Raw genomic sequence first — 14,488 nt, 5'->3', positions numbered from 1 at the left:
GAGTTACTCGACATCTAACCAAATTTCAAGACGGTGTCACCACCCGAGGCGTTTGATTTGCAGTAGACTTATTTGTTAAATTAGACGGCAGACAACACAATGATGCTGAATTATCCACATATGGCTGTTATACAGTGTTATGAAACCTTTCACATACAACAGTGCAATCTAGTGACAATTTAACAGTGATGCAGCAGTTCAATCTTTCCTTCCTCACTTGGAATGTTTGAGGACTTTCAGAAGAAGATCAGAAGAAGAAGGTCCTCCAACATACACCTGCAGGACACAGACTGTACCTTTAAACAAATGTAATCGTACATATATTTGGCGTTGTTGATCGATGCAGATCCTCTACCATCAGGGATGTGTTTAAGAGTTCACGTTCATTATAGATTATTACAAATCTTCTAAATGTCCTCAGCAGTGGCATGCACAGACTTTTTGAAGGGCAGGGGCGAAAAAAAGAAAAAAAGGGCACATATAGCGCGTTCTCGCCACTGAAGAGGGCACTAAGTTCTGTGTGTTGCCGAGGGCACTATAGTCAGACAACAGAATGACTAGACAGACTACTCAAGTTAATTTGTAGTTAGGATCAGCATCCACGAGAACTGTGTAGATTCAACATTGGACTGTGAAGAACACACAGAGACATGGATGTATGAAGGAAATAAAACCATAGGGGGTCTGGGGGTCCTCCCCCAGAACATTTTCAATTAAGTAGATGCCATTTCCTATATTCTAGTGCATTTTAACACCAAATTAGCACCAGATAATCCAAACTGGTTCTGTGAGATATAGTTCTGGCTCAATATAGATCAAAAAGGGGCCCAACATAAAAGTCATTGCAACAGTAATGCTTCATAATATTTCTTGATCTTAATAGTCTTCTGGAGTTTAGTGTGTTTTCTTCACCCAATAGGGCTCTATGATAAAAAACACAGGGAACAATACACATTTAAAATATTTATTTGACACCTCAAAAGAAACAAACTATGATGAAGCATGGACATACTATGGCTTGCAAAAGTATTCACCCCCCTTGAATTTTTCCACATTTTGTCATGTTACAACCACAAATGTAAATGTATTTTAATGGGGTTTTATATGATAGACCAACACAAAGTGGTGCATAATTGTGACGTGGAGGGAAAATGATACATGGTTTTTAAACATTTAAAAAAATAAAAAACAGAAAAGTGTGGTGTGCAAAAGTATTCACCCCCCTGAGTCAATACTTTGTAGAACCACCTTTCCCTGCAATGACAGCTGCAAGTCTTCCGGGGTAAGTCTCTACCAGCGATGCACATATAGAGACTGAAATATTTTCCCATTCCTTCTTGCAAAATAGCTCAAGTTTAGTCTGATTGGATGGAGAGTGTCTGTGAACAGCAATTTTCAAGTCTTGCCAAAGATTCTCACTTGGATTTAGGTCTGGACTTTGACTGGGCCATTCTAACACATGAATATGCTTTGATCTAAACCATTCCATAGTAGCTCTGGCTGTATGTTTAGGCTTGTTGTCCTGCTGGAAGGTGAACCTCTGCCCCAGTCTCAAGTCTTTTGCAGACTAACAGGTTTTCTTCCAAGATTGTCCTGTATTTGGCTCCATCCATCTTCCCATCCCATGGATTGAACAGTGCTCTGTGAGAGGTTCAAAGCTTGGGATATTTTTTCATATCCTAACCATGCTTTAAACTTCTCCACAACTTTATCCCTGACCTGTCCAGTGTGTTCCTTGGGCTTCATGATGCTGTTTGTTCGACAATGTTCTCTTGCAAACCTCTGAGGCCTTCACAGATCAGCTGTATTTACACTGAGATTAGATTACACACAGGTGGACTCCATTTACTAATTAGATGACTTCTGAAGGCAATTGGTTGCACTGGATTTTATGTGTATAAAATGTGTATCAGAGTAAAGTGGGGTGAATACTTTTGCACACCACACTTTTCAGTTTTCTATTTTTAAAAATGTTTGAAAACCTTGTATCATTTTCCTTCCACTTCACAATTATGCACCACTTTGTGTTGGTCTATCACATGAAATCCCATTAATATACAATTACGTTTGTGTTTGTAACATGACAAAATGTGGAAAAGTTCAAGGGGGGTGAATACTTTTGCAGGTCACTGTATATGTTTCCAACTTTTAAACAGAAGCATTTTTAAAAATTAAAATAGAATAAAAAATCCCAAATGCTTAGCCTGGCGGAGGGTCAACTTAAACCTGGCGGAAACCCTGATATGCAATGCTAACCCCACTTTTAATTTTACAGGCTAGCTTTAAAAAGCTATTCCCCTAGCAAGACGTAGCTAGGCTAGCTCCTCAGCATAGGCTTAAACATGTGATAGGCATCTCTACCTAATAATAGCACTTCCAGGCTACATACACTAGTATTTAGTCATGCAAAATTGGTAACTTAATAGACAGCTTGCTATATTAGCTACCTACCTCACACAGCAGTAGGATGCCGGGTTGCACCTCAGTCAGTATGAAGTCCCCACTGACATGTGACCATTTGAGAGAGAGTGTGTCTAAAACTGAATACTTAAATGGATGGAATGGACTTATTTTAACAACGGGAATGTGTTCTTAAAACTTAAGTTACCATCTATCTAGCTGCTATCAAGTTATTCCATCATTTACGAAATACAATGAATCTAACTGACCTAGCCTAAATTGTAAATTGAAAATAAAATCTAGAAAGTTTATTAGCCCATCGGCCGTTTTCAAAAAAGAAAGTAATTAATTAATTAAAAAAAAAACAGAAAATATGGGCTTATGGCCATACAAAGTGTATTGAACATAAACAGTGTTTAACTTGTTGAGACCATAAAATGACTCTGGGAACGCTTGCATGCCTTAATTGGAATCAATATTCTCCGTCTAATGGAAGCAGTTTACTGTGTTTTTCCACCCAAGAGAGCACTTGTGTTTTACCAACCACAAGGGCACTTAAGCACACGTTTATACCACCCAAGACTAGAGGGCAGGTTATCATGTTTTGCCAACCGGGACTGCGCTTAAACTTGTTTTAACCACGCAAGAGAGCAATTAAGTGTTTTATTTTCACCTAAGAGGGCAGTTTAGTGTGTTTTGCCAACCAGGAGGGCACTTTAGCACACGTTTTTGCCTCCTAAGAGGGCACTTTAGCACGCATTTTTGCCTCTCAAGAGGGCACTTTAGCACGCATTTTTGCCTCCCAAGAAGGCACTTTAGCAAGCGTTTTTGCCTCCCAAGAGAGCACTTTAGCACACATTTTTGCCTCCCAAGCGGGCACATTAGCACTTGTTTTTGCCAACCAAGAGGGCAGTTGTATTTTGCCAACCAGGTGGGCACTTTAGCACACATTTTTGCCTCCCAAGAGGGCACTTTAGCGCACGTTTTTGCCACCCAAGAGGGCAGTTTGTCATGTTTTAACCAGCCAAGGGGGCAGTTTAGTGTGTTTTTTCCACCCAAGAGGGCAGTTTAGCACGTGTTTTGGTTCCCTAGAGGGCACTTTAGCACGCGTTTTTCAACAACTGGGTCACAAGGGGGAGGGGCGTGCACATCGCTGGTCCTCAGGGGCATCCTGTGGCTCACTGAATCCTCCTGGCAGGTTAGCCATTGTCCCAAGTTCAGTTGAAGTTAACAGAGAAGTCACCTGGTTGCTTTCATGAATCTCAGCTGTTTATTTTCAGCGGGTTATAAGGTGTATTTATTATAATTTATTGTGTATCCACACCTGCATACAGACTATAAGGTGGCTCCAATACATTAGAGTTTGCGTGGAGATACAGCACGTGTGTGACCACAGCCGTCGCTGTGTTTGGTCAAATTCCAGCTAACACTGTGGCGCACACCAAAATATTGTTTGTTTTATGTGATTCAGATTCATATCATCTGTTATAACTAAAGCAACTACAATCAATATACAATATTTTCTTCTGTTATACAACAAGTAGTTTGGACCAAGCAATCTGATCGAGTAGACATTGAGAACGTGCTCCTGCCAGCACGACAGCACACATTACACGTCACTGAAAATATCACTCAACCATTTCTATCCCAACATGTTAAATGTTTTACACAGGGAGTGATTTCAGAATCTTATTTTTGTTGCCCAGTGGTTGGATCACATTTTGTTTCTCCAGAATGTATTCTCTAGTGACAATAAAGGCTTATCTTATCGTGGATTTCTTCACCCTCCCAAGTCCAACACTCAGCTGTGCAATAATCCTGCCTGTCATGTTGGTGGATTATCTTGGTGAAAGACAAGTGCTCACTAACAGAGGTATAAAGTTGCTATTAAACAGTTAGTGGAGTGCTATTTGTGTAGCCATATTTACAGAAAATCTGACAATATTTTTTGAATAAAATCCAGTTTCACCCAAATCTGTGAAGAAAGCTGAAGAGATTTGTTTGCAAAGATGTGTAGCATCTTCCATATTAAGTACACAAATGTAACGGGTTGGAAACAAGTAAAAACTAAATTGTGATATTTGATAAAGAGGCGGTGTTTTAACTGATTGTGTGACAGATTGTGTCCAAAAACACTTGGTGGTTTTGGTTTAGGTTGACTAGATCTAAGACTTGTTGACATACTTACTGAATATCTGGCTGCTAAAAGCCTCCTTTATCTTTTTTGTGTTTGCCGGGTCGTAAGCCTGAAACAAGTATGTAATTTTTTGCCACCAGGGGTCCCTTGATAAAAACAATACAGAAGACGTAAGTTTCAAGGGATTGTGGGTGTTACCGTTTGAATAGTTTAACAATCACAACCGCAGTTAAAAATCTACCTACGTGACTCAGATAGAAATACTCTTGGATGAGGTAATGTATTAAAGATTCAACTTACACTCCTTCACGTTCACCGCCTTCTTCCTTCCTCACTCTCTGATGTATTATCTGATGTTTTCTTGGAAGGAAACTAAATATAACGAATCATGACCTTAAGGAAAGGTATGTATTTCTCTGGGTTTGAACATTGCTGGAAACAAAATACAACTCGACAAAACACAGAACAAAGGCCTAATCAATTTAACACAGAATCATTTTGGGATGGCCGTCATTTATGTGACAGATATTTTGCCTGAAAGGGGAAATTGTTTAGAATTTGTTGTTTAGAATTTCTCTAGGAAGGAGAAGTTTTAAGAATATGAACTATAATTTCCTTTGAAGACTGAGATATGCAGTTTGAAACTCTGAAACTTGTGTGACTATACTTCTGTTTGTCTACTTTCCTGAGCTGAAAAGCTGCAGCCTCAAGTTATATGCATTTTTGTATCTGCTGGTCAGGATATTCAGCGTTGAGAGGGAGGAAGTTGAACACTATTTTGTGAAGGGATATCTTAAATAAATCAACAGGAAATTAGATCTTTTTGGCAATTCTTACGTTTCTTCTCTGATGTCAAGATTAACAGGTTACTAAAGTTCCTTTAGTACATTTGTAGTCTTTCTTTGATTTCAACATACATGTGATTAACTGGAAGCAGTCAGATGAATCTATGCTCATGTTAAGTTTGTGCTTATACATGTAGCTCCACCCAACATGCAGTGGGGCCACCTTTCAGGTGTATGCAGGTGTTGCTACTCTGTATAGATACTCTGTATGTGACACACAGTTGAAACAGTTGAGACATAAAAGCAGAAAGATGACTTCTCTTGTGGAAACATCCACAGAGGGGCTGATGCTGAGTAGTGCACCTCTCACGTATCCTGCCTCTAAGGCCTTTTGTTTAGATGGAGTGTTTTTTCTCCTGAATTTCTCCCTTTGGAGTCAACAGAGTCTTATCTTATCACATCTTACCACAAATCAGTAATGTCTATTTGTCATGAAGGCGTTCAAACATCTTTATTTTACTTCCCTCTCAACAAAGCAATTCTTCATAACACATGAAGAAATACAGAGATGCTCACCCCTATTTTTTTAATTTGTTATTATTTGTACAAAGTATCTCAACAACTGTGCGATAGATCATCCCCAGAGGACAACTCATATTGTGAGTTGCCTCATGTCTTCTGTCTGTGTAGATATGTAATAATGTGTCATCAGATATGAGCACAGCTACTAATCATTCATTATCTGTTTATACAGCGATAAGTTACAGAATGATCACTGCCAACAAAGAAGCAATATTGACTTAATATGGTGATAATATAGCAATGTGGCGTTTCAGCTTCTGTGCACCTCCTCTTATTAATGCCTTTTGAACACACTGTTGATCTAAAGTAAGATGAGATAAGAAAAGTCTTTACTGCCAAAGGAGAAGCTCTGAAAAAAGAACACGCCATCTTACCACTGGGCCACAGAGGACGGGATGTGTGAGATGCAAACTCAATTGCAGCGTTTCTGTGGATGTTTTCTTTCAGTCTTTAGTGTAGCATATTAGCATTTATTTTTCGAAAGTTGCTGTGGAGTTTAAAAAAAAAAAAAAACATCTAAAGGAAAGTTGACTGTGATGCAGATTCTGTTTCACAGGAAAAGCAGCCCCCTGCAGCTGGGGAAAAAAAAAAAAAACACTGATGAGAAAGAAAACAGTTTAGTTTTCGGCTGTAAAATGCCCAAACAGAGGAAGCACTATGATATTTGTGGGACAAAAAACATGCTGCAACAAGATGCAAGTGAAGAAAACCTCCATTGTCAAGAAAATATTAACCAGTTTTTGATTATTTCTTGGTTTGTTTTATTTAAAGAAGGATCAATGTGCATCAATTAACACGAGCACCAAAGTCTATGATGTAAATGTGCAAGGTTTAACTATACAGGCTCATTTTCCACTGCAGCCCCAGTTTTTGCAAGTCAAAAAAGTTTTAGCATGTTGCAGCTGTCGATGCTGGTCATTTATTGTGTGTACTACCTGTGTTTGTGCACTGTTTGTGTCTGTATTTGTGTTCGTTTGGGAAACTGGAACCAATACTCCTTATCTTTTATTATTTTAACTACATATTTTGTTTTGCTGTCTCAGTTGATGTATTTTGTTTTCTTGATATCTTTTTTTATTTCTGGTGAATCACTTTAAATTGCAATTTGGTTTGTTGGTGTTTTATGAATACAGTTTGATTGATTATAATGTATGCCAACATAGCTTTTAGGAGATTCTGTTTGCAAGGTACTCATGAATGTACAGACAACTTTCACTGTTTCACTTTGAAGAAAACCTAAAAACATGATCATTCTCAGGAAAGTTCTGGATTAATCTTCTTCATTTATTTCTGTGGAATATAGTCCTGCCTCTGAGCAAAGACAGCAAAACTCTGAATCTGTTTGTGAATTCAAATTTGACTGACTACAGTTCTGTGCAGTTTTTATTTGATTTCAACATACATTTGATTAACTGGAAGTAGTCAGATGAATCTACGGACACAAGCATATCCTGTGTCCTGTGTGTATTTTCTAAGGCATTTGACACATTAAATCAAGATATTCTTATTCATGAACTTTTTATATTTTAAGTTTTGATGATGAAACTTTAGAGTGCTGACAATCTTGTCTTTTTAACCATATGAGGGGTGAATATTAGAATGAGCAGAAAACTAGTAGTGATCAATGAAATAAATGTACTTTTAATTAAAATATCATTTCATGGGACATAAAAAGGCAATAGTTAGATTTTTGATATAAAACCGTTGCTCATCAATTAACTATATATGATTTGAAACGAAAGAATCATTTAAGTTCATATGTAACAATCATAATGTCATTCTGAGGACATTTCAATTGTGAAGATCTTTTATTTTAGTGCCTTTGATTTAAGAAGACTGACTATACTTCTGTTTCTCCACTTTCCCGAGCTGAAAAGCTGCAGTCTCATATCAAAATTTACATGCATTTTTGTGTCTGCTGGTCAGGATATTCAGCACTGAGGGGGAAGAAGTTGACATTTTTTTTTGCGAGGGGATATCTTAGGTAAAGCAGCAGTTTTACATTTCTTCTCTGATGTCCAGATGAACAGATTACTAAAGCTCCAGACATTTGTAGTCTTTGTTCAATTGCAACATACATTTGATTAACTGGAAGCAGTCAGATGAATCTATGCTCATGTTAAGTTTGTGCTTACACATGTAGCTCCACCCAACATGCAGTGGAGCCACCTTCCAGATGTATCCAGGTGTGGCTACTCTGTATAAATACATGTGTATCTGACACACAGTTGAAACAGTTGGGACATAAAAACAGAAAGTTGACTTCTCTGTTAAACTCGACAGAACTTGAGACAATGGCAGATAAAAATTGTGGAGAATGGAGTTGTACAATGTACACTGATAAGGAAACTCAGTGGATTTGTGATCAGGTGAGCTTCACTCTGTCTTCACTCTTTACAATCTCTACATAAAACTCTGTGGTCTGATCTTCAGTCTGGATTTATATCACATTTTATTTCTTTCATATACAGGTGAGGAGCCTCGTGCAGGAAAAGACGAGCAAGACATACCAGGAATACAGAGCAGTTTTATTCAGGGATCAGCTTGTGGCTGGAAAAAACTTCCTCTTCAAGGTAATCAATGTTGTGATAATAATTTTAAAGAGAAGAAAGAATGTCTCAGATACATGAACTGAATGAAGTGTGATATCCAGCAGCACTGCTCCTCAATGCTCTGTAACACGAGATCAAGATGAAGATATTCACTAGAAGATTCAATTCACTTCTCTTTTTCCTGCAGGTTCGTGTTGGAGATCGCAACTACATTCATGTTCAGGTCTACCAAGCACTTCCCTGTAACGGAGGATGGCTTCAGCTGAGCGGTGTACAGGAGGACAAAACCCAAGAAGACCCCCTCGAACCTATCAGCAATTAAAACTTACATGCTGCAGTTTCTGCTTCTTCATCCTGAAATGATTCCACACAATGTTGATTAACAATACATGATGTTTGATTCTGAATGTCGCATTACATATAAAGATCAAAATGTTGTTGTTTGGAAGGAACAAGTTGAATAAACTACTGTCTAAAGAAATAAAGAAATCCTGAAGCATATCCTGTGTCCTGTGTGTATCTTCTAAAGTCATTTGACACATTTAATCAAGATATTCTTATTCATGAACTTTTTATATTTTAAGTTTTGATGATGAAACTTTAGAGTGCTTACAATCTTGTCTTTTTAACCATATGAGGGGTGAATATTACAATGAACAGAAAACTAGTAGTGATCAATGAAATAAATGTACTTTTAATTAAAATATAATTTCATGGGACATAAAAAGGCAATAGTTAGATTTTTGATATAAAACCGTTGCTCATCAATTAACTATATATGATTTGAAACGAAAGAATCATTTAAGTTCATATGTAACAATCATAATGTCATTCTGAGGACATTTCAATTGTGAAGATCTTTTATTTTAGTGCCTTTGATTTCAGAAGAGTTTGATTTTGGATCAGAACGCTGCATCCAACCTGTCAATCAAACACGAGGCCCATCAGTGAGGTGTGGGCTCTGTTATCTTCGTCTTGTTTCTTTGTCTCCTCAGGTCATTATCAAGCTCCACTCTGGAGATTTATTTGTCATGTTCATGTGCCTTTTCATCACTAACTTCATTTCTGGGAATAATTTACTCAACAAAATTAACTGCGCCCATTTCAAAGATGGACAGTTATACAAGATGGCAAATGGAAAAGTAGTATGTGTCATGTGTCATTTGGGATAACAAATGGATTTTACTTCCCTCTCAACAAAGCAATTCATCATAACATAGAAATACAGTGATGCTCACACTTATTATTGGACCTAACTGTTTTCACTCTCACAAAAAAAGACATTCTTACTTCTCTTTCAGATAAATATCACAACATTATTTGCCTGGAAGAGGTAGTTTGTTCCAGCCTCAAGCCATTGTCTGAAGTTCTGTTGAGTTTAACTGAGAACTTTCTGCTTTTATGTCTCAACTGTTTCAACTGTGTGTCAGATACACATGTATTTATACAGAGTAGCCACACCTGGATACACCTGAAAGGTGGCCCCACTGCATGTTGGGTGGAGCTACATGTGTAAGTCCAAATTCAACATGAGCATAGCTTCATCTGACTACTTCAAGTAAATCAAATGTATGTTGCAATCAGCTTTATAAATCTGTTCATCTGGACATCAGAGAAGAAATATAAGAATTGCAAAAATATCTAATTTCTTGTTGATTTATTTAAAGTATCCCTTCACAAAATAAAGCGAAAGCATGAATATCAATGTACAGATCTATGTTGAATATAAATCTTAATTGTGCTTCGATCTAAAGGTTGGGATTATTTATTGCCAGGTGTAGTAGCAGTTCGCCATCAAGCAGGGCTTCGTTAATCTCAAAATAAAACTCTGGTTTCATGATTCATATCCAGGTGTGCAGACAACCTGCTCCCTGAAACAAGCTAATTTCTGGAAGTGTTAAAACAAGTCAAATATAATGTTGGATGTAATAAAAAATCCACCTCATGTATTGGCCAAGATCAAAACTGTCTGCATGTCTCATCAGTTCCTGCTAACAGACGGTGTTCATACTCCATCTAGTGCTCAGAGGCAGGACTATAAATCCACAGAAATAAATGAAGAAAATGAATCCAGAACATGTACATGAACTGTATATTCACGAGTTCCTTGCAAATAGAATCTCCTAATAGCTAATTCGGCATACATTACAATCAATCAAACTTTATTTATAAAGCACCATTTAAACAAACCAAAGTGCAATTTAAAGTGATTCACCAGAGATTTAAAAAACATGAGTTAGACTTAGACTTTCTTGATCCTTTTGGGATGACTCCCGCAAGGAAATTGGATTTCCAGCAGCTTACAGATAGAAAATAGAGAGGTATAAAAACACAGTATAAAATAGACAATAAACTCTTAGAATAAACAGTAAACAATAAACTCTTAGCGATATATATATTTTTATATATATATATATATATATATATATATATATATATAGAGAGAGAGAGAGAGAGAGAGAGAGAGAGAGTAGAGATAAGAATAAAAGTAAATAAAATAGAATTCACGAAAAAACAAAATCAAATAAGATAAATGTAACTGTAGAGAACTGTATAGAGGATAAATATAAATAAATAAGGATAATATGGACTATATGGCATTGTGTTTTTATACAGTGGATAAATGACATCAGCAGAAATTAGCAGTTGAATTAAATTGAATTATTGCACTTAAGTGGTGGATCAAGTTATTGCACAATGAACAGTGTCCAGGTATGTATGAGAAGATTTATTAATTGCACAGTGCTACCAGTCCTTCCCTTCTGTCCTCATTACCCTATTTCCTCCTCCCCCCGAGTGAGGAGTTGTAGAGTATGATGGCATGAGGGACAAAGGAGTTCTTGAGTCTGTTGGTCCTACACTTGGGAAAGAGCAGCCTTCCACTGAACAGGCTCCTCTGGTTGCTGATAACGGTGTGCAGGGAGTGGGTGGCATTGTCAATAATGTCCAGCAGTTTGTCCAGTGTCCTCCTCTCTGCCAGCAGTGAGTCCCCGACCCACCTGATCAGTTTATCCAGTCTGGAGGTGTCCTTCTTGGATATACTGCCCGCCCAGCACACCACAGAATAGAAGAGGCCGCTGGTCACCACAGTCTGGTAAAACATCCACAACAGTTTCCTGCCGATGTTGAAAGACCGCAATCTCCTCCGGAAGTACAACCTTTTTTGTGTCTTCCGGGACAGGTGGCTGGTGTGTGTTGTCCAGTCCAGTTTATTATCCAGCCACAGCCCGAGGTATTTGTATGACTGCACAGCCTCCACCTCAGCTCCCTCTAGCAGGACTGGTCGCGGTCTTGGTCTGGACCTCCCAAAGTCAATGACCAGCTCCTTCATCTTAGAGATGTTGAGCTGTAGGCAGTTAGTGTGACACCAGAGAGCAAAGTCCCCCACCAGACTCCAATACTCCTCCTCTCTGTCACCCCTGATACATCCACCGATGGCTGTGTCATCGGCGTACTTCTGTATGTGACACAGCTCCGAGTTGTAACAGAAGTCCGAGGTCCGAGGTATATCAAGAAAACAAAATACATAAACTGAAACAGCAAAACAAAATATGTAGTTGAAATAATAAAAGATAAAGAGTAAAAGATACAAGCAATAAAAACAATGTACTTGACAAAAATTGATACAAATATTAAATTAAAAAGATTAACAGTAGAAATGGGTCCAGTTTCCCAAATGAACACAAATACAGACACAAACAGTGCACAGACACACACGTAGTACACACAATAAATTAATAGCATCGACAGCTGCAACATGCTAAAACTTTTTGGACTTGCAAGAACCGGGACTGCAGTGGAAAATGAGCCTGTATGGTTAAACCTGGCACATTTACATGATAGACTTTGGTGCTTGTGTTAATCAATGTGCATTGATCCTACTTGCAAACAGAATCTCCTAATAGCTAATTCGGCACACATTACAATCAATCAAATTTTATTTATAAACACCATTTAAACAAACCAAAATGCAATTTAAAGTGATTCACCAGAGGTTGAAAAAACATGAGATATCAAGAAAACAAAATACATCAACTGAAACAGCAAAAAGAAATGGGTGGTTAAAATGATGAAAGATAAAGAGTAAAAGATACAATCACTAAGAATAATTTACTGCACACAAATGTATACAAATATTAAATTAAAACAAATTAAACAGTCCTTTGGTCTAGTTTTGCCAAAACGAACACAAATACAGACACAAACATGTTTGTTGTCACTTCATTGTCACTTCTCTAAAAAACAAACAAAAATCATTTCGTATTTGCTCAACAATAGATATTTTCTTCAGTTCCATCTTGAAGCAGCATTTTGAGTCATATTTGCCCATCATGTGTTAAAGATGAAGTTCTGTCAGATCATCTAATTAATCAAGTTTTGTCTGTCTGATAATCCACTATGCTGCCTAAAGAGTGAATCACTGTACATGTCATGATTTCTTCTTTAAGGAGTGTTGTAGGCCATATGCTCACAACTTAGAGAACATCCACACAGGAAAGAGTTCTAAATAAATACTTTAAAAGGTTAAGTTAAGTTCCTCTTTTTAACACTTGAGGGAGACAAAGCGTTTTTAAAACATTTGAAGCAGATGAAAATGTGTTTATATAAAGGTGGAATCCACCTTTTTTGACAGTTGCAGTATGTTCTTTATCTAAATTTTTTTTCATTTGATCAAATTTATGGATTTATTAAACTTACAAAGTCATCATCAGAAAATGATATCAAAATGTCAAGTTATTGAAATAATTTATAAACATGGACAACCATAATAAAAGAGAACAGAAGTGTTTTGTTAGATAAACAATGGCTGTGGTGTTTGATTGACAGGTTAAATGCAGCACTCGGATCCAAAACCAAATCCAAATCCAGAAAAAGGAGCCAGAAATACTGCATCGGCTTTATAAAAAATGTTGATTTAAGCTTTTTTAAATAGGCCTCGAGCTTGGCAAGCCACTGAAGACTAGCGAGGTGAGTTAGCCATCTTGGTAGGCAGGTTTGGGTGTCTCTGCAGTTTGTTTCCCTTCGTTTATACTTTGCACAGCAACATGATTTTGTGTGGGATGTATGTGTTCATATTTTGGAGTGAACCACCACATAGAACATTATTGGAACTGAATCTTCAAATCATTTTAGGACAAAGAAATTGAATGTTGTCATGAGGCTGCAGCATGGAGGGAGTGAGCAGTTGAAACGGACTGATCGCATGAGAAATGTTTGACGGGATCGTCTTTGCGATGGTCCTCATTTAGATCCAGCAGCTAGATCTCTCCTGCCTGATGCTGTAAAAGGCTTTCGAGGACCCCCAGGAGAAGGTAACTGTGCCCTCCCACGAGATCCTGCAGGAAAGAGGATGTACATCACAATAAATAGCAACAACTCCCTCCATTCCATCGCTGAATATCATCATATACTGGTTAAAACTTTGGAAATAACACACTGCCTATCACATTATTATAAAGGTATGTTATTGTGTAGGAACACAAGCCTTTGTCTCTGCATCTTAAAGTGGTCTCATTTCGGCCATGATTACCCTTAACCCAAATCGACTCCTTTTTCCAGCATATGGGACAGAAAGCCCCCCCATATCTGGGCCTGACAAATCCTCTCCTCTCCACAAAGTGAGAGAATGTTGTTTATCTTGCTATAAACAGATCACCAGAGATCTTCTTTTAGTAATTTGCAACGACTAAGCACATCTGGTCTGTTCCCCTTCCTCCAAAGAAGATGAACCCCTTTTCCTCAGGTCAAACAAGGTCAAGCCCGATAGAGTTTGTTTTCTCCATACTAAAAGGAAGGAGGACTGTTTTCTAATGTGGTTTCTGGGCTTCTCTTCTTTGCGGTGTCGGCGTGTAGTTTGATCATAAAAGGAGTCTGCGGAGGCAAGGCGGGTGGAATGAAGAAGCAGTCTTTATTAAAACAGAATCTAGTGCCTTGAATCCGGGTCAGAATCGGCCGCGTTCTGATATTATCAAATCTGTGGACAAAACAATTCCAAAAAATGCTCTGCCCTCTGCTCCCTCAAAACCTCAGCC

General features: G+C 37.9%; 1 protein-coding gene across 1 annotated transcript in view; it reads left to right on the top strand.

Moving 5' to 3' along the window:
* Positions 1 to 14,488, top strand: part of LOC115570095 (cystatin-B-like) — a 31,567-nt gene that overhangs the window by 11,950 nt on the left and 5,129 nt on the right. Inside the window, exons 2-4 of the mRNA XM_030398367.1 lie at positions 8,188 to 8,273; positions 8,376 to 8,477; positions 8,644 to 8,937. Of these exons, the coding sequence (XP_030254227.1) occupies positions 8,188 to 8,273; positions 8,376 to 8,477; positions 8,644 to 8,778 (323 nt within the window). The 3' untranslated portion in view covers positions 8,779 to 8,937. Of the gene's footprint in view, positions 1 to 8,187; positions 8,274 to 8,375; positions 8,478 to 8,643 lie in introns of the transcript that reaches the window.

Source organism: Sparus aurata, chromosome 19 (genome assembly GCF_900880675.1).
Source record: "Sparus aurata chromosome 19, fSpaAur1.1, whole genome shotgun sequence".
Classification (NCBI taxonomy): Eukaryota; Metazoa; Chordata; class Actinopteri; order Spariformes; family Sparidae; genus Sparus; species Sparus aurata.
The sequence above is the reverse complement of the archived record's forward strand: the minus strand, read 5'-3'. Positions and strand labels throughout refer to the sequence as shown.